General features: G+C 41.2%; 1 protein-coding gene across 1 annotated transcript; it reads left to right on the top strand.

Moving 5' to 3' along the window:
• Window positions 1-541: 541 nt before the first annotated feature.
• On the top strand, window positions 542-15,235 carry mindy2 (MINDY lysine 48 deubiquitinase 2; the record flags this gene model as incomplete). Its single annotated transcript, XM_079217451.1, has 9 exons — window positions 542-1,450; window positions 1,767-1,824; window positions 3,758-3,822; window positions 9,928-10,086; window positions 10,609-10,711; window positions 11,647-11,789; window positions 12,720-12,893; window positions 13,894-14,112; window positions 15,047-15,235. The coding sequence occupies 9 exons, from the start codon at window positions 542-544 to the stop codon at window positions 15,233-15,235; spliced, it is 2,019 nt and encodes a 672-aa protein (XP_079073577.1).
• Window positions 15,236-15,982: the final 747 nt, after the last annotated feature.

Below are 15,982 nucleotides of genomic sequence, written 5' to 3'. Positions count from 1 at the left end.
TAAAAGTAGGCACTTGTCAACGGTTTGTGCATACAGCCAACTGCATTAGTATCTTTCTGTTGTAAATCTCCAAGCATACACCCCGCCATGGTATTAACTTTTTTGTATTCTGTATTTCGCTACCTTGCTGAGGACACCGGTGATGTTGTGCTTACAGTCAGACAGTAAACAATTTGAAGAGTAGTACTTTTGCATCTGTCGTAAATGCCCATCAAAAATATTACAAATTCGTTTTTATAATGAATATCAGCTCAAATGTAAACAGTAACCTAGTCATTCCAGACATTGAAACACATCTGAGGGGATACTGTTAATACAATCAATCAATATATTGGACAGGCCACAGATATTAAATCAGAGCGATGAATTTGATAATCTGAAGAATACGAGCCCAACCAAAGGCACCACCGCCTGCCTCCCCTTTGCTCGGCCTGAAAGCGATTCACTCTGATGACGTCAGAGTCGTCATGGCGTCTTTGGGAATGAAGCTCCTGCTGCAATTGAGCTGAAAAAAAAATCTGTCGACAGTCTGTAAATCGAAATGGAGAAAAATGCAAACCTGCATCGAGACACGGACGGGAGGTCTTTGTGTGCCACGATTGCGGGAGCGATGGGCGATGTTACGGCTGTCGGCGGAGGGAAAGGAGCAGCCGAGAAATGCAAGAATAGTGAGGCTCCTCTCAGTACTTTGGTGAACGTTAGTTGCAATAACAGCACCACAAATGTTAGTGCTCCTAGCTACGTTAATGTCATTCCCAGTGCTGGGAAGTCTGGCGTTTCGGAAGTGATCGACGTCTTCCCAGTCCAGGAAGGTAAGAGGAACGACACCAAGACGAGCGGGTCGGGGTCCGGGGATCAGATCAGTAACGGGATGGGGCATGACTCGGTGCTGGCTGCAGAAGATAGCGAGGGTGGTGTCTCAAAGTTAGTAAACAACAAACCTGATAGCCCGTCCGCACCTCTCGCCAAGGAAGGCACACATGCACAGGCTGAGGTTTTGGCTCGTGGAGAAAGTGAATCGACAAGACTTGCCAAACCGACTCGGCTGTGTCCGGACAAAGTAATCACAGCAAACGTCAAGCCTGGGCTGTCCGGTGATCACACCTTGTCGGAGGGATTGCCGAGTGGGAGTGACCCCGATCGCAGCCTTGTCGGAGAGTCCCGAAGCATAGATTCACTTGAGTCCTTCTCCAACCTCAACTCCTGCCCCAGCTCCGACCTGAACAGTGAGGGACTGGAGGACAGAGGACTGGCCCTGGCCCTGCAGGGCGAGCACGGGGCAGCGGATGGGACGAAGACTTCGTGCGCAAAGGATCGAGCCGCCGGCCAGTCCATATACCACATTAAGTGGATCAAGTGGAGGGAGGAGAATACGCCGATCATCACCCAAAACGAGAACGGCCCCTGTCCATTACTGGCAATAATGAATGTGCTTCTGCTTGCATGGAAGGTAAAGGTCCGAGATGAGCATAGATCTATGATTTTCTAAGCTCTGCCAGTGGTAATGTTTCTCTGGAGAAAGGACCATTTATTTTAAGCATTGATTTACCGTTCAGATGTTCTTATGGTTAACATACACATCCAACACTGCCTCTATCCCTCATCGTTAGTAAAGTAATTTATGTCAAGACATGTCGGCACTATATCATTTTATATCAACATGTTAGTACATGTTGATACGTTGGCATGAGGTGTTTTATACACTCTTTTCCTGTTGTTGGTACTAAATTAGTTGAACAATGGGTGTCCATGTCTCTCTGCTGCAGGTTAAGATGCCACCTATGATGGAAATTATAACTGTTGAGCAACTGATGGAGTATCTTGGTAAGTGTTTTGAGCTATTAAAGCTTTTTCTCAAGAGGAAGTTGATGCAATACTTATGATCAAAACAAACAGCGAACAGGTGGAATGAGCGAATCATTAAAGTGAAATAACGAATATTTAAGTAAGCAGAACAGCTTTTTTATTTATTTTAATCAAATGAGGGGAAATGCAATACTTATGATCGTGGTGATACGTCAGTTAATATATATATATATATATATATATATATATATATATATATATATATATATATATATAATCTGAAGCTGATTCTGATATATTAAGTAGCATACTTTAATAATGAGTTGCTTTAGGAGAGTATTACCCATGAGTCCACACGTAAAGCATGTAAAGCAACTGCTGCTGAGTTTCAAAAGCGTAGCACACATTCTTGTGTTTCTTGTCCTCTCCAATTTGAGAGGTCAGATATATATATTCCAGAGTCAACAGAGGAAGAGACCAGAACAGGGGAATCCCCCATGGTTAAGTTTGCTGCTGTTGCAAAGGAAGCCGGAGCTATCTCTTCTCTCTGGCTGTGTCCTGCCCTTCATAACTAAAATTACTCCACAATATCAAAGTAGAGTGTATGATTACAGCAGGGATTCCTTCGAGGTAGAGCCAGTCTTCACTAGTGTCTCCTGTCAGGGCCTTTAGTATCCACTGCCATTAGTAGACTAAAGTAACCCACATCAAAGCAATCTTTTAAGGGTGATTGCCACCTCAGTGTGATTGTTGAACTGGTTTCTGTCCATGGCTCAAACAGTGCTCTCATCTTTATAAATCACTGCTAAATAATCACTGTGTATTTTTTTGTCTTGTTTGGTATTTGGGAGGTATGTGCTTGCATAATAATTTCACACAAAGTTAATATTGTCCCTGCCCTGTTTGTCATAACACACAGACAAAACCACCAAGAGTGATGAATAGTGATGTAGTTCAGATGTGGTGTTTTAAAGTGGTCGTTGCACAGCGTTCGCTGTGTAGCATGGCCAGTGATCCGGACGCCTAGAGGCAGACAGATACAGATATTAAGGGATGACCAGGGTGAGTGAGTCCACAGTTCAAAGTACAGAGCAGTGAGGGTGTTTTCCCTGTCAAGGACACGCTGTCGTAAAACCACTCAGCTTGCTGCCCCCCAAGCTTGAAAAACAATCGTCATCTACGGTGACCGCATAGAAATCAAGTCGGACACATTTTTCAAAACTGCAACCAGCAGTTAGTCTGTTGTTAAGTCCAAATTTGTAAAGTTCACATGTTGCAGAACTCGGCTACAAATAGTATATGAGCCTGACTGGTCTATCATTTTGAGTTTAGTTCATACAGCAAGTTTGTTCACCAAAAATAGATTTAAACATGTCTTTACCGTCACATGGTCCCTCACAGCATGCACATGAAGAAATCACCGTGCTTTTCTAGCTCAGTCATTACAATTATAAAGCACAAATTACAAGAAAAAAAGCTTAAAAAGTAGGGACTGCAATAACACGGCAATAACAAGAATATATTTGCATGACCTCTTTTGCCATTATAACTAAGTCCAATACTGGAAAATATCTTTAAAAGTTGTATAAGCACTATACTATTCAAGAGAACGGCAATCTTCAACCAAAATATACATGTGACTTGAGGTGTTGTGGTCAGCACGTTAGTAGCGCTGATCAGGCTGCACAGAGCTGGAGCAGACCGCTGGCAGGCTGTGCTCTCTGCTACAGAGCCGAGTCCACAGAGCTCTCAGGTGACACCACGGCGGACAGACTGATGCTACATGTTTGACACAGACTTTTCTTGGGGGAAACAGCTGGTCCAGCATGAAATGCGGCTCATAAAAACACCTCATAACATCTGACTCCCATCAAGTCAGTGGTTGTTTTGTTCTGTCGATGCAACACAAGTCAACATATGTCAGCATCTCTCTCTCTCTGTCGCACTGCAGGAGACTACATTCTTGAAACCAAGCCTAAAGAGATATCGGAGGCTCAGCGGCTAAACTATGAGCAGGTGAGTCCTGCCTAATCACTGCGGAATATTATTATTGAACAGGCATGTGTTTTTGCTTATGTGTGTGCATTAGTAAGCTGCTGACTGGAGCGCAGGGCTTTAGGGATGAACTCCCTCTCCGAGTGGAAACCAGAGTTGTGCAAGTTGAACATGAGCTCTTACTTTGTCTCATCAACACACTCCAAATATCTCAGCTGTTCTCACCGTCATCATTGATGTATTATCACCACAGTCTTTAAAGTGAGGTGCACACTGCTCTGACGTGCATTCAGCAGCTCGCTGCTTACACTAAAACTAATTTGCATTGAGTTAGCAGAGAAGGTCAGTGGATGTTCCATAATGTGGAAATAAGCATTGAGTTGATTACAAACCACATGAAACTGCAGCTCAGCTTGTTTCCACTGCCCTATTGGATACATAAATGGTGTCTTGCGAGACCGAGGGAACAACATGGGTCAGTAGTGTCAGATTATGTTGTTTCACATGGCTGTGAATGCTTAGAGACGCATGGCTGGTTCAGCTCCTGGCTATTACTGAGGCCGTGTGTGTGGCTCACCATGAGTGGCACTTGGAGATGGAGCTCCAGCTCCCCTGCTTCCTCCCATCTCCACTTCCTGCTTATGGGCTGGGAGAGGCCCCGCCTTGCGTGGCAGAGCACCAGCACATCTGTAAATGATTTGAAGCCACACTTGTCCCCTTTTCAAAGAGGAGAGAATGTGCAGTCGCCCCATAGAAGCTCACTGCAAAGGCCTTTCTAAATATACATTTGGCTGAAATACAACCTCTTAAATAAATCAGTGGTGGCCTCAGCATGCACTGTTAAAGTAAGGGAGTGGTCAGAGTTTGTGTTGCATAGTTATTATGGCAGTCTAATCCTAGACACTGGCCTGAGAGCTCTTTAGCATGTGGGTGTCCTGATGTCCGTGTGCTGTGGTTGACACAGTATGTGGAGACGACAGTGGGCCGGGCTTTGGGAGCTAAGAGCAAGTCTGAAATGTCAAACACAAGGTGTCCTCTTGTTTATATCTTGAAGAGATATGCTTTCATTGCTTATTGGTTCGTTATAAAATACAACTGAAGTCACCATGACTTTGGAAAGAGCTGTAGGAGTTCATAACAGAAGTTGTTCTATTTATAAATTCAGCTTAAAAAACATCATCTGCCACAGGAGTGTATGAGGATTAAAATAGCAGTTGCATGGCTGCTCTTTAGCTATTGTTAAATATTTACTCGCCGGAGTTGTGTAAGTTAGAGTGAGAGAGGGTTTTTTTCTCTGCGCTTGTCTCAGTGGACCCAGCTCAACAACCCTCTTGCAAGGCAATTCATCCTCGATGATGGTTCATGAAATGGGTTATCATGTCAAAGAAGCCTCTTTGGTTTTTAACAGTCATTCACAGTAATGGGCCTTTCTTTTGCTGCTGAGTAAAGCAGATACAAATCCCAACTTAGAATTAAAAAAAGCATTTATCTCAGATCTCGCATCTTTTCTTAACCCTTGCCTGTTTGCTGATGAATGGGATGCTGTTTGGACTCCCCGGTAATCAAATTAAAAGCTTTCTGAATAGTAATCTATCTGTAACTGAGTAAGCAGCGACATTAAGTGAAACAACCACATAAAGAGAAATTGCTGATGGAGATGTCAGAGACAAATAAATGGTTTGGAATCATAAAAACTGATTTACGGGAGTAAATGGAGAGGTTGTGAACAGGTTGTGGTGTTGGACACTGATTTAATTCAAGCAGCATCAATGTTCTTATATGATCAGAGATTAAGCTATACATAATCTGTTTGTTAGGTACATATGCACAATCTAATGCAATCTATTACATTAGCTCCAATGCACACGCATGCATCTTAGCTTAGTCGCTTCATGTTAAGAGCTGTTCTGTCATCCATATGTGTGTATATAGGTGCTGACAAATGTTAGAAACTGTAGATTAGACAATGATGCATCCAGCAGCAATGTAGAGCAGTGCAGTGCTGATGTGTACCAGGATTCATGAACGTATATGACCCACATTGTTGGACATTACAGTCTTGTAAACTATTCATTATTTACAGCTTCCACTGATGGGTCACAGCATTATGTAATGGTTTACTTTTGTCCTGCAGTGATTGACATGTTGCTCTTTAGGTTTATAGATCTGCTGTGTATTTTTTTTTATTCACATGAATGCAGACAGCCTCATAAAGTTTGCATTAACATACATGCTCATGAAAAAATCTGATAGTTGCATTTCCCTGAAAATGGGTTGATTTAGCAATGGCACACCACTTGATCACAGTATCAGCAATACTATGTATTTCACAATCAAAACAGTTTTTCAAGTACGTTGCTGAGCAGAACATATTTAATTTTAACATTAAAATGCAGCACGAGGAAGATGGCTCATTCTCCAATATTCTTTTTCCTATAGATACATGTTTTATTTCTTGGCTGCATGTTTTAACTGCCACACATCTATTATCAACTAGGACTCTGGCGTTAATAAAGGAACGCTTTGGAACCAAATCCCTCATCTTGGCACAGAATGCCATATTCTGTCAACTACCAGTTAATTACATTTACTCAGGATTATATGTTATTATTATATTTTCAGGTGCTTTTTGGGGGAAATTCAACGTAGAGAGTTGAGCAGAGCGGCCTCTCCTTAAACACTTAGGTTGAAGAGTGAATGTAAGAATACAGAAAGTCCTCGACACAGCCCGGTCCTCATATTATACTGTGGAAGTGTGTCCAACACGAGCACAGATGAATGCAAGTGATGCTATGCTAATCATCTGCTGTTGGAGCCCTCTGCCCTACAGTGAAGAGATGTTGTCCATTACACAGCCCTGCTAATCCTGACATCACTTCTGCTCATAAGTGTCTTAATCCACACACTCGGATGGATTAGCTGAAGGCTTTTCCCCTCAGCTCTCACCGTAGCTCACCGTTCATGGGACGTGCAGTATCTCTGCTGTAAACTGAAAAATAGTCACTGCCCAGTGACCTTTTGCTCATTTCTTTTTCAATTTGACGGCCATTATACTGATTAATCTACATGAAATAATCAAAATGTGTCTTTTGAAATGCTTGAAAATGTTTGCATGTGACATTTCATAATTGGTGCACACACAAAATGATTGCAATCATCATGAAAAATAAAAATTCACATTAAAAATATGTGTTTTTTGTTTTAAAGTGATCTGGTCGATACTATAGTTTAATTATATTAATCTGAATATTGAAGCGTTGTCACCTATAACATAATATATCAAATATAATGTAATGTGTCGTGCATGGAATTGTGTTCCAATGTTGTAATTTACACCAGGCAAAACTCTTCACACTCTACACACTGTAACTCTTTTTTTTCTTTTCTTTTATTGGCATTTTTGTATTGAACAGTTGTATTTAATTAATATTCAGCCCTGTTCCCCAGCTGGTCAACTGCAAATACATCTGCAGTTTGTAGACTCAAGTTTGGCTTTGGCTTTGCTTCCAAGTCATTTTTTGTGACCGTTTACCTTCTCTAGTAGTTTATTGTGAAAGCTTTGACATAACTCACAATTACATGCTCATAAATGAGTTGTAGGGCTCCGCTGCATGACTTAAATGGCAGCAGAGGTTTCGAGCCAGCTGGGGAACATTTCTCTGAGACTCGTCTGTTTTGTTGGGTTCACATGTGTGTATGGATGCGTACACGTGACATACTATATGGAATATATATGATGCAATGTGTATTTAACGTCAACAGTGGTCACAGTGCAGTCGTGGTTAAATCCTCACTCATACTTAAAGGATGTAGTGGAAACGGTCTCTTCAATCATTCAGTCACTGAAAAAAAATTATTTATTTAAACTCTTCTCTCTGCTTCAAGAGATAAAAACATAATTTAAATTAAGGCACAGTTCAGATTTTTCTACCTCACAAAACTGATGTTTGCTTATCAGTGTTAAAAGAAAAAAGAGCAGAAGACAAATACAATTAAAACCATGGAAACAGAGTGGTAGATTTATGTTATTGAAACTTGGAAACACCCTGCAATTGGTGAAGCCATTCTTCTTCATGAGCGCTTAAAAGCTGCTTAAAGAAGAAAACCTAAAATAGTATTTTTGTAAATTGGATAATGTTTTAGGGAAGTCACATTTGCAACAATCAGCATCTGCCATTGTGATTCACCACATGTAGAAACACAGTGGTAACACGGTGGTAAAGAGCTGTTGGAATTGGCGACACAAACTTTAAACAAATCCATGCTGAACTTCTTACAAACTGCTGAAGGCCAAAGAAAAATGAAGCAATACTTTTTCAGGGTCTGTGCAACGTTAATAAAGTAAGCACACAGTATCATTAGCAGCTGTCAATCAAGAACAGCTTTTCTTATACCCTGTTGTGTTCTGGGTTTAATTCAGTAGATGTATCTCGATAAGACAGTAAACCTGCCCCAGACATCTTGATGCCTTCAGGCTTTGTTTTGTGTAACATCACTTCCCTGGTGTGATGACACATACCTCGTATCCATGAGCTTGATATTTGTCTACATTTCAATGTCAACTGACTGTCTCGTACAAAGCCAGGGGAATTTTAGACTCTAGTGGCCGTTACTTTTTCAAGACTTTTGTGTTTTCCTTCTGGTATCACAGCTCAGTCAGTTCATAGTGATGGGCATTAGTATCATGTGAAACAGTGATGTCAATGCTACTGCCGCATCCAATGAGTCAACTTCCATCACCTGGACAAAAAGACACAACAATATGTTTAAAGTCGATATTTTACCTGGATTTATAATTGTTTTGTTGCGAAGGTCTACTGACCTTCTTAACTAATTATGGCGCACACTAGAGTGAGATCCAAGCTATAGTATGAACTCTGTAGTGGTTTGAAACATTGTTGAATCATCCTGTAACTTAATGTTAAAGCCCTGAGAAAATATCAAAAATGAGCACTGATTTCTGTAGAACAACTATCAGTATAATACACTTTAAGTTAAGAGACTACATCACTAAAATGGCCAAAGAAGTGAACCATCTGACTTGACTACAGAAAAACATTTTAGGGGCATGGTGAGCTCAGGGTTTAGGTTTCTGACCATGTAGTCACAGTTTGAGTCCTACGTTATATTGCTGGCTTTAGCTCATGGGCGGGCAGCTGTTGCTCATGGGGATGAGTGGTCGTCCTGCAACCACAAGGTAGCCAGCTCGATCCCCAGTCTCTCCATAGCTTGCATGTCTAAGTGTCCCTGAGCAAGACACTTAACCCCAAATTGTTCCCCGGGCGCTTCATTAGGGGCAGCCTACTGCTCCTTAAAATGCTACGGATGGGTCAAAATGTAGAGAATAAATGCCCCCACTGTGGGACTAATAAAATAAAGAAATCCCTGATGGATTAAAAAACATATTTTGCAGCTAAAGCCTAAATGTAGGACCATTGTATTGCATGCCTTTCCTCCTCCCTCGTCACGTTTCTACTGCCAGCTATCAGACAATCAAACAGCGGTTGGGTAGTTTGCAGGGCTAGTGGATTGTATTATATTGTCACATGCACCTGATAATTTGTCCACTCCTTCGTAATATTCATATCATGTCTCTTGATGATCCTGAGAGCTCAGTCAGAGATGTACCATTAAATGGTTTCCTAGCAGTGACTTCCATTTCTTCTTGTGTTTGGACATTGAATCACAGTAATCAAAGTGAAACCTAGTAAGTGCAGTAAATATGAAAACAGTCAACTTCGTCACATTAAAGTAACTATAAAGAACATATATTTAAATAAAATCAATTAAGGTGTGAGTGTGTGGAAGCTGTTTTTGTATGGTACAGGAATAAATGGCAGCTAATGGCTTCTTGATTGGTAGAAAAATCAATCCCTGATAGCTTCAGCTATGCTGACTGTATGCAGACAACCAGAAATAATGTAGCAGACAAACACAGCCCACGAAAACATCTGGACTGGACACAGCTTTTGGTTCTGTATAATGTGTTCAATACACAAGCAAATATGGCTTTTTGTTAGAGATTTGTTTGCGTATACCTCAAGTTCATATTGTTTCATCTCTCTACTGCATTGTTACCAAATATTCCTTCCAAAAGTCTGAACCGTTGTTTTCCTTGTTTCCTAGAACATGAGTGATGCCATGGCAGTGTTGCACAAGCTGCAGACCGGTCTGGATGTGAACGTGAAGTTCACAGGGGTGCGAGTCTTCGAGTACACCCCAGAATGCATTGTTTTTGATCTGCTTGACATCCCTCTCTACCATGGCTGGCTGGTTGACCCGCAGGTGAGATGGACCTCCCGTAAGCAAATTACTTGTATTGCCCCCCTCTCTATCCTGGACACGTCTCTTTCAAATTCACTGAAAGTAATGAAATATTGTACCTGACAACGACTGCAGTTTGAGGTCGCTTTCATATTAGTTCGGTTAATTTTTTCCCTCCAGTTTTTGTCTGTTTTGGATCAACCTAAATGGGTTGCATACATTTAACAGTAGTTTAGCTTTTGAATTACATTTAATGTAATATCTACTTCCACAAAGTCCTGGTCCAGTTTCAGACTTCTCTTGGAAGCAGTCTATGTGCAGTTGATTTGTTAATTTGAGATTACAGCATTTACACCACATTTAAATGAAGATAGGTAAGGGGTAAATGGGCGTTTTAGTTGAACTGTATCAAAAAGGGATCAAGTTTGAATCCCTTGTCACCAGAATGTTTCTCTCGATAAGACATTTTGTATAAATCTTCCTTGGCTTTTAGTAAAACGGCATCACAGCGTGGTAAATATTCTTCGTTGTTTTTATTTGCAGATGCATGACACTGTCAAGGCAGTTGGCAACTGCAGCTACAACCAGCTGGTAGAGAAGATAATATCCTGCAAGCAGTCAGACAACAGTGAGCTGGCAGGGGAAGGTGAGTGCCTTCTCTTCACTCCCTCTGCTTTCTGACCAAAACCACAGACCAAGTTCAAATGAAACCAGGACATGTGGCTCATCTAAATGACCTACTTCCACAGCTCACATTTGTCTTCCCAGCTGTCAGTAACTTCTCCAATAAAAATATTTGCTCATTCAACACTAAGCTTCCTGAGTAGTTGTCAGCTGGTCTGCTGCCAAATCAACATTTGTTGATCATGATATTGAGATGGGAGATTCACCTCCCTCTGTGATATTAGTTTTTCTAGCTGAGGGCTCTATTTAAGTGTTTTGACGCTGATGCTACCAGCCACATTAAATGGACTGATATACTCTAATTATAAAGATCTCAGAGGATGATTGTGGCCATGCTAAAGCGTACTTAAATATTTAATAGGAAGTATGCAATAGCTCTATTCCACCAATCTGTAAAAGTTGTGTCTCATTGTTGGGCAGTTTTCTGTCGGAGCAGAGTCTGAATGTTTAAATAGTTATTACAAGCATGACAGCAGGGTTTTCAACATTATTTCCAAATGGTGGCCTATCAATAAGTACTGTTTGCTTGATTGTTGTGCAGATGACTCATCCAGTGAATATGTGTTAATTTACTAGTCACATTAAAAGTTACGCTCCTTGCTCAGCTAAATAATTGAGTATCTTCAGAACTGCATTTGTCAGAGGTTAAGAGGTGAAGCTTATCAAAATAAATGCATCATAACTAACATGGACATAATATCACTCAATGTCAAGTCAATTTTTAATTTGTCTGTATATTCTAAAAAATACACGTCTACAATCATGATCAAAGATGCGATAAAGCATTTATGTAACACTCATCATGGTTCCATGTTTCCTCGTTTGCTCATCAATCACAAATCCAATCTCTCGTGTTTGTGTTCATGTGTGTGTCTTCCTCCCCTTGTCTCGCCCCAGGCATCGTGGCGGAGCAGTTTCTGAGCGGCACAGCCACTCAGCTTACGTACCACGGCTTATGTGAGCTCACCTCCACCGTACAGGAGGGAGAGCTCTGTGTCTTCTTCAGGAACAACCACTTTAGCACCATGATCAAATACAAGGTAAACACCAAGTAGTGTTGGCATCATTTGCATGAGTCAGATTGAGAATCACTTGTGGAGTTTACTTTAGAGATTGCAGCAACTTAAATAGGTCAGAATGTGTTATGAACTGTCCCTTCAGTCAGCGACGAGCACCTTGAAGCCGTTTACTTTTACAGGACAATTTTTAAGCCTCTTCCACAGATATATTTTGTTCTGTTTCATTGCTAATGTTCATTCATATATCAGCAAAACTCCTTCTGCAATCTTTAGGAGACGGCCCTGTATGCATTTGATTTAATGAAATGCTCCTCTGCAGGCTATTCAATAAGAAATGGTTCAAATGCTTACTTATTCTTTGATGAACAGTTAAGTTTGATAAAAAAATATATTACATGTTTTACATTTGTAAGTATTATTCACAGTAGATTAAGAAAAATACCTTGCTATCAAGTGTTGCCATCTACTTCTTATTCTATTCTGTATAATAGTCTCAGTACTTTCCTGCAGTGTTCACAGATTTGCTATAACATGTTTTTCAAACTGAGGAAAGCTACGTATTTATGTATAACAGATTTAGACCGATAATGATGACCCTTTAGGAGGTTTTCATCCAATCTCTAGCAGTGCCTGCCCATAGTTGGCTTGCCATATCACTCCAGCTTGTACAGACCTTTCCTTTTATCTGCAGGAGGGGCAATGGAGCCTGCTTACTCTCATTTTGAATAGTACTAGAAACTGTATGTCTCCTATAACCGTCTGACAAAGCATCATGGCAGCCTAAGTTCTTTTGAAATGACACAGCTGCACTTTTAGATGCACACCAATCACACAGGATCAACAGTCATAGACAGATGGTGTGGGTGTGTGTACTAAAAGTAGAAACCATACAGTCCAGTATGTCGGCATACAGTGCGACACTGGTAATATGTGTGTGTGCTTGTTTCCTAGGGCCAGCTATACCTCCTGGTTACAGACCAAGGTTTCCTTACAGAGGAGAAGGTCGTCTGGGAAAGTCTGCACAATGTCGACGGAGACGGCAACTTTTGTGATTCGGAGTTCCGGTTGCGGCCTCCTTCCAATCCAGAGACTGTGTACCGCGGCCAGCAGGATCAGATAGACCAGGTCTGAGCACTGATGCAGGCAAGACTAGCAGAAGCAGCAAATTATCCACTCCAAACCCATGATTGCGCTTTATCATGATGTGCTTTTCACACATCAGTGTATCACATAGGCCAAGACAGAATACCAGAACAGTAAGGTCATACTGGTCTTTACTGCGCTACTGTACAGAAATTGGAGAAACACTGGAGGAAAGGAGAGACTAAAAGAAACTAGATTAAAAAAGCTCAGGTTATTCAGCCTAGGTTATAAAAAAAGAAGAGAGAATACAAAGGAAGTTGCTCAATAATAATAATAATAATAATAATAATAATAGCTTTTTAAACACACACGACAGCCTGAAAAGCACATGTCAGGGTAGCATGGCGCCCACCTCCTCCATCCTTAACTGTAGCTCTGGCTGACATTGGTCCAAACGCCTGCTGATAAATGGTCTACCTTTGCTCTCACACACAGACTAGACAAGAGCATGGGGGATATTACTTTTTATTCTCCTTGCTTACTCCGGCCCAGCACCTCCTTATCTCCGAGATGGGGTTGGTGAGAAAAATCCATTCAGGCAATGTTCTGCACTCATAGTCAATCCCCTTAGATTGGAGAAAACTTGTAATGACCGCACTTGGGAAATTGGGTCTTTTGTAAATGACGAAGTACATGACATATTACAAAGATAGTGTAATACAATGGATAGCAACAGCATAAAGGGTGTTTTGTCAATTGCACTGCAACTAATTACTACAAAAAGAATAATGAAGATAGTGCAGCAAATGAAAATGAATGAAGACCGACACAAATGGCCCTGTTAATAAATAATAAAAAAATATAATATAATAAAAAAAAAATGACTGAAGTTGTGGATTGCAACAATGCTTGCGTGTGGATTGGTCTGTTTGCAGTACAGGCTGAGGTAGTTCAGCAGTTGCCTAATCAGAGCACAGTATAGCACAGTGACAGCTTTGCTCATAAATCATTAAGCCTTTCTCTCTCTTTGTGCATGTGTCAGGACTATCTGATGGCGCTGTCACTGCAGCAGGAGCAGCAAAGCCAGGATCTACAGTTGGAGCAGCTCCCTGAGGGCATCAGTGACCTAGAGCTGGCAAAAAAACTTCAGGAAGAGGAGGACCGACGAGCCTCCCAGTACTACCAGGACCAGGAGCAGGAGCAGGAGCAGGCGGCGGCGGCAGCAGAAGCAGCAGCAGCAGCAGCAGCAGCACAGGCACAGGTGGGGTGGTTGAGGGAGATAAAAGCAAGTGAGAAAAGGAGGAGAAGTAGGACTTTGAACAAACGTGGGGCATTTAAAGTAGCATAGAGGGAAGATGCTGCCTTTTGGAGACAGGTGGTTGTCTGCTTCAGAGACTTTAACTATAAAGGAGAACTTGAAGATGAGGGATAGTATATAGTATTATTTGTCCTTGTGAAGCTGCATCCTTTCACTGAGGTCAAGACACAGCATTGTCCCTGGAGCTGATGAGGCACTGAAGTCATTACTGTTCCATGTTGCACACATGCGAGATGTACAGCATATCGATTCAATTATTTCTATACATAGCATAATTAGAATCAATTTGACAATCCACTTTTTTTTAGAAGCTCTTGGTTTTGTTAGCTTCTCCAAGAGATCTCTCTGTCTTTCTCCAACCAGTCCTATTTTTTTTAAAGAATCTTTATTTAAATTTTTCTTCCAAATATGCGTGCCTTTTTCCATCATAAATGTTTGTACAGCATATCAATTGTGTTAAAAAAAACTAAAATCATTTCCTCATGTTTATTCCTACTTTCTTCTTACCTCTCTCTATACCTAAATCATAAAATTGACTGTCAAAATGTTAAGTTGTTAAGTAACAGAGCCTGCATTTAACCCCATATCAGGGTTGTTATATCTTACGGTATGCTATTACATTTATATTCAAATATAGCCCAATACCTTATTCACGAGGAGATTCCCAACATTACTGTGCCTTTTTTAAATAAAGATTGAATGGCTTCATACACTTACGGTGATTGTAATTTGTACATACAACCTGCCATATTTTTAAACCAAACATTAATATTAAACCTTATCACCATGTTCCAGTACAGAGAAGTAGCTTTGCATTGTGATATACACATATCTCTGAACTTGTATCCTGACTTGCCCCACTGTCCTGTTTGTGCAGCAAGGCCAGCAGGAGCCTGCCGAGGGAGATGAGGCCGACAGAGGAGGTGCAGGAGCAGGCGGAGCAGCAGCTGGCGCCGGGACGGCAGCAGCTGCTGGAGCCACACCCAGCCCAGGAAAACAGTCCTCAAGCGGGGAACGCAAAGCCAAGAAAGAATCGAAGGATAAAGACAAATGTGTTATTTTGTAACATACAGTGTGTCTCTGTGAGTGTGTGTGTGCTTTGTGCATTTGCTTATCTGTGAGAAAGGGGACAGCATTTGTTCCTCCATGGACTGGACACACAACGCCCGGTCCCCACCTGACGACGAACAAGGTAAGGAGACGTTTTGAGGAGAAACGCAAAATGACAAACGGAGGATTTGCTGTTCCCAAACCACTGGTGCCTGCTATCCTCTTTCCTCAGAGGAACCTGGACATCAGAGGAAGGGACACTACGATGACAACGACAGTGTATCTTTCATAGTCGGCCAAACTTTGTTACAAGTTGCACAGTGCACTATATTTGTGATGTGGGGTCAAGTTTATTTGGGGTTGTATATTTTATAGCGACATAATCTGAAGTGACAAAATGTCACCCTCTCACCATGTTCGTTTCCAAAAAACAAAATCATTCATTTGTCATGACTGAAGCTCATAAGCTTTTTGGTACGTATCAATATTTGCAAAATGTTTATAGACGGACCCATCCTTTTTTCTTTAAGTTGATGCCAAGATTCACATTTTATTTATGTATCTGTGTAAGCGGTAGCTTTTGGATGAGGTTTTATTTTTTTCTGTAAACGAAGATGGATTTTCTCCCAATAACACGTGTAGGAAATCAGTTTAACACTATTTGTGTCCCCTCCAAAACACTATGTACCGAAGGGTTATTTAATGCCAGATAGCTGCCAGTTATTGTAGCTATGGAACAATACTCGTCACAGCTTGCCCATTT

The sequence above is a fragment of the Taurulus bubalis genome (genome assembly GCF_910589615.1).
Source record: "Taurulus bubalis genome assembly, chromosome: 4".
Taxonomy (NCBI): Eukaryota; Metazoa; Chordata; class Actinopteri; order Perciformes; family Cottidae; genus Taurulus; species Taurulus bubalis.
This window is presented reverse-complemented; position numbering and strand designations above follow the sequence as displayed.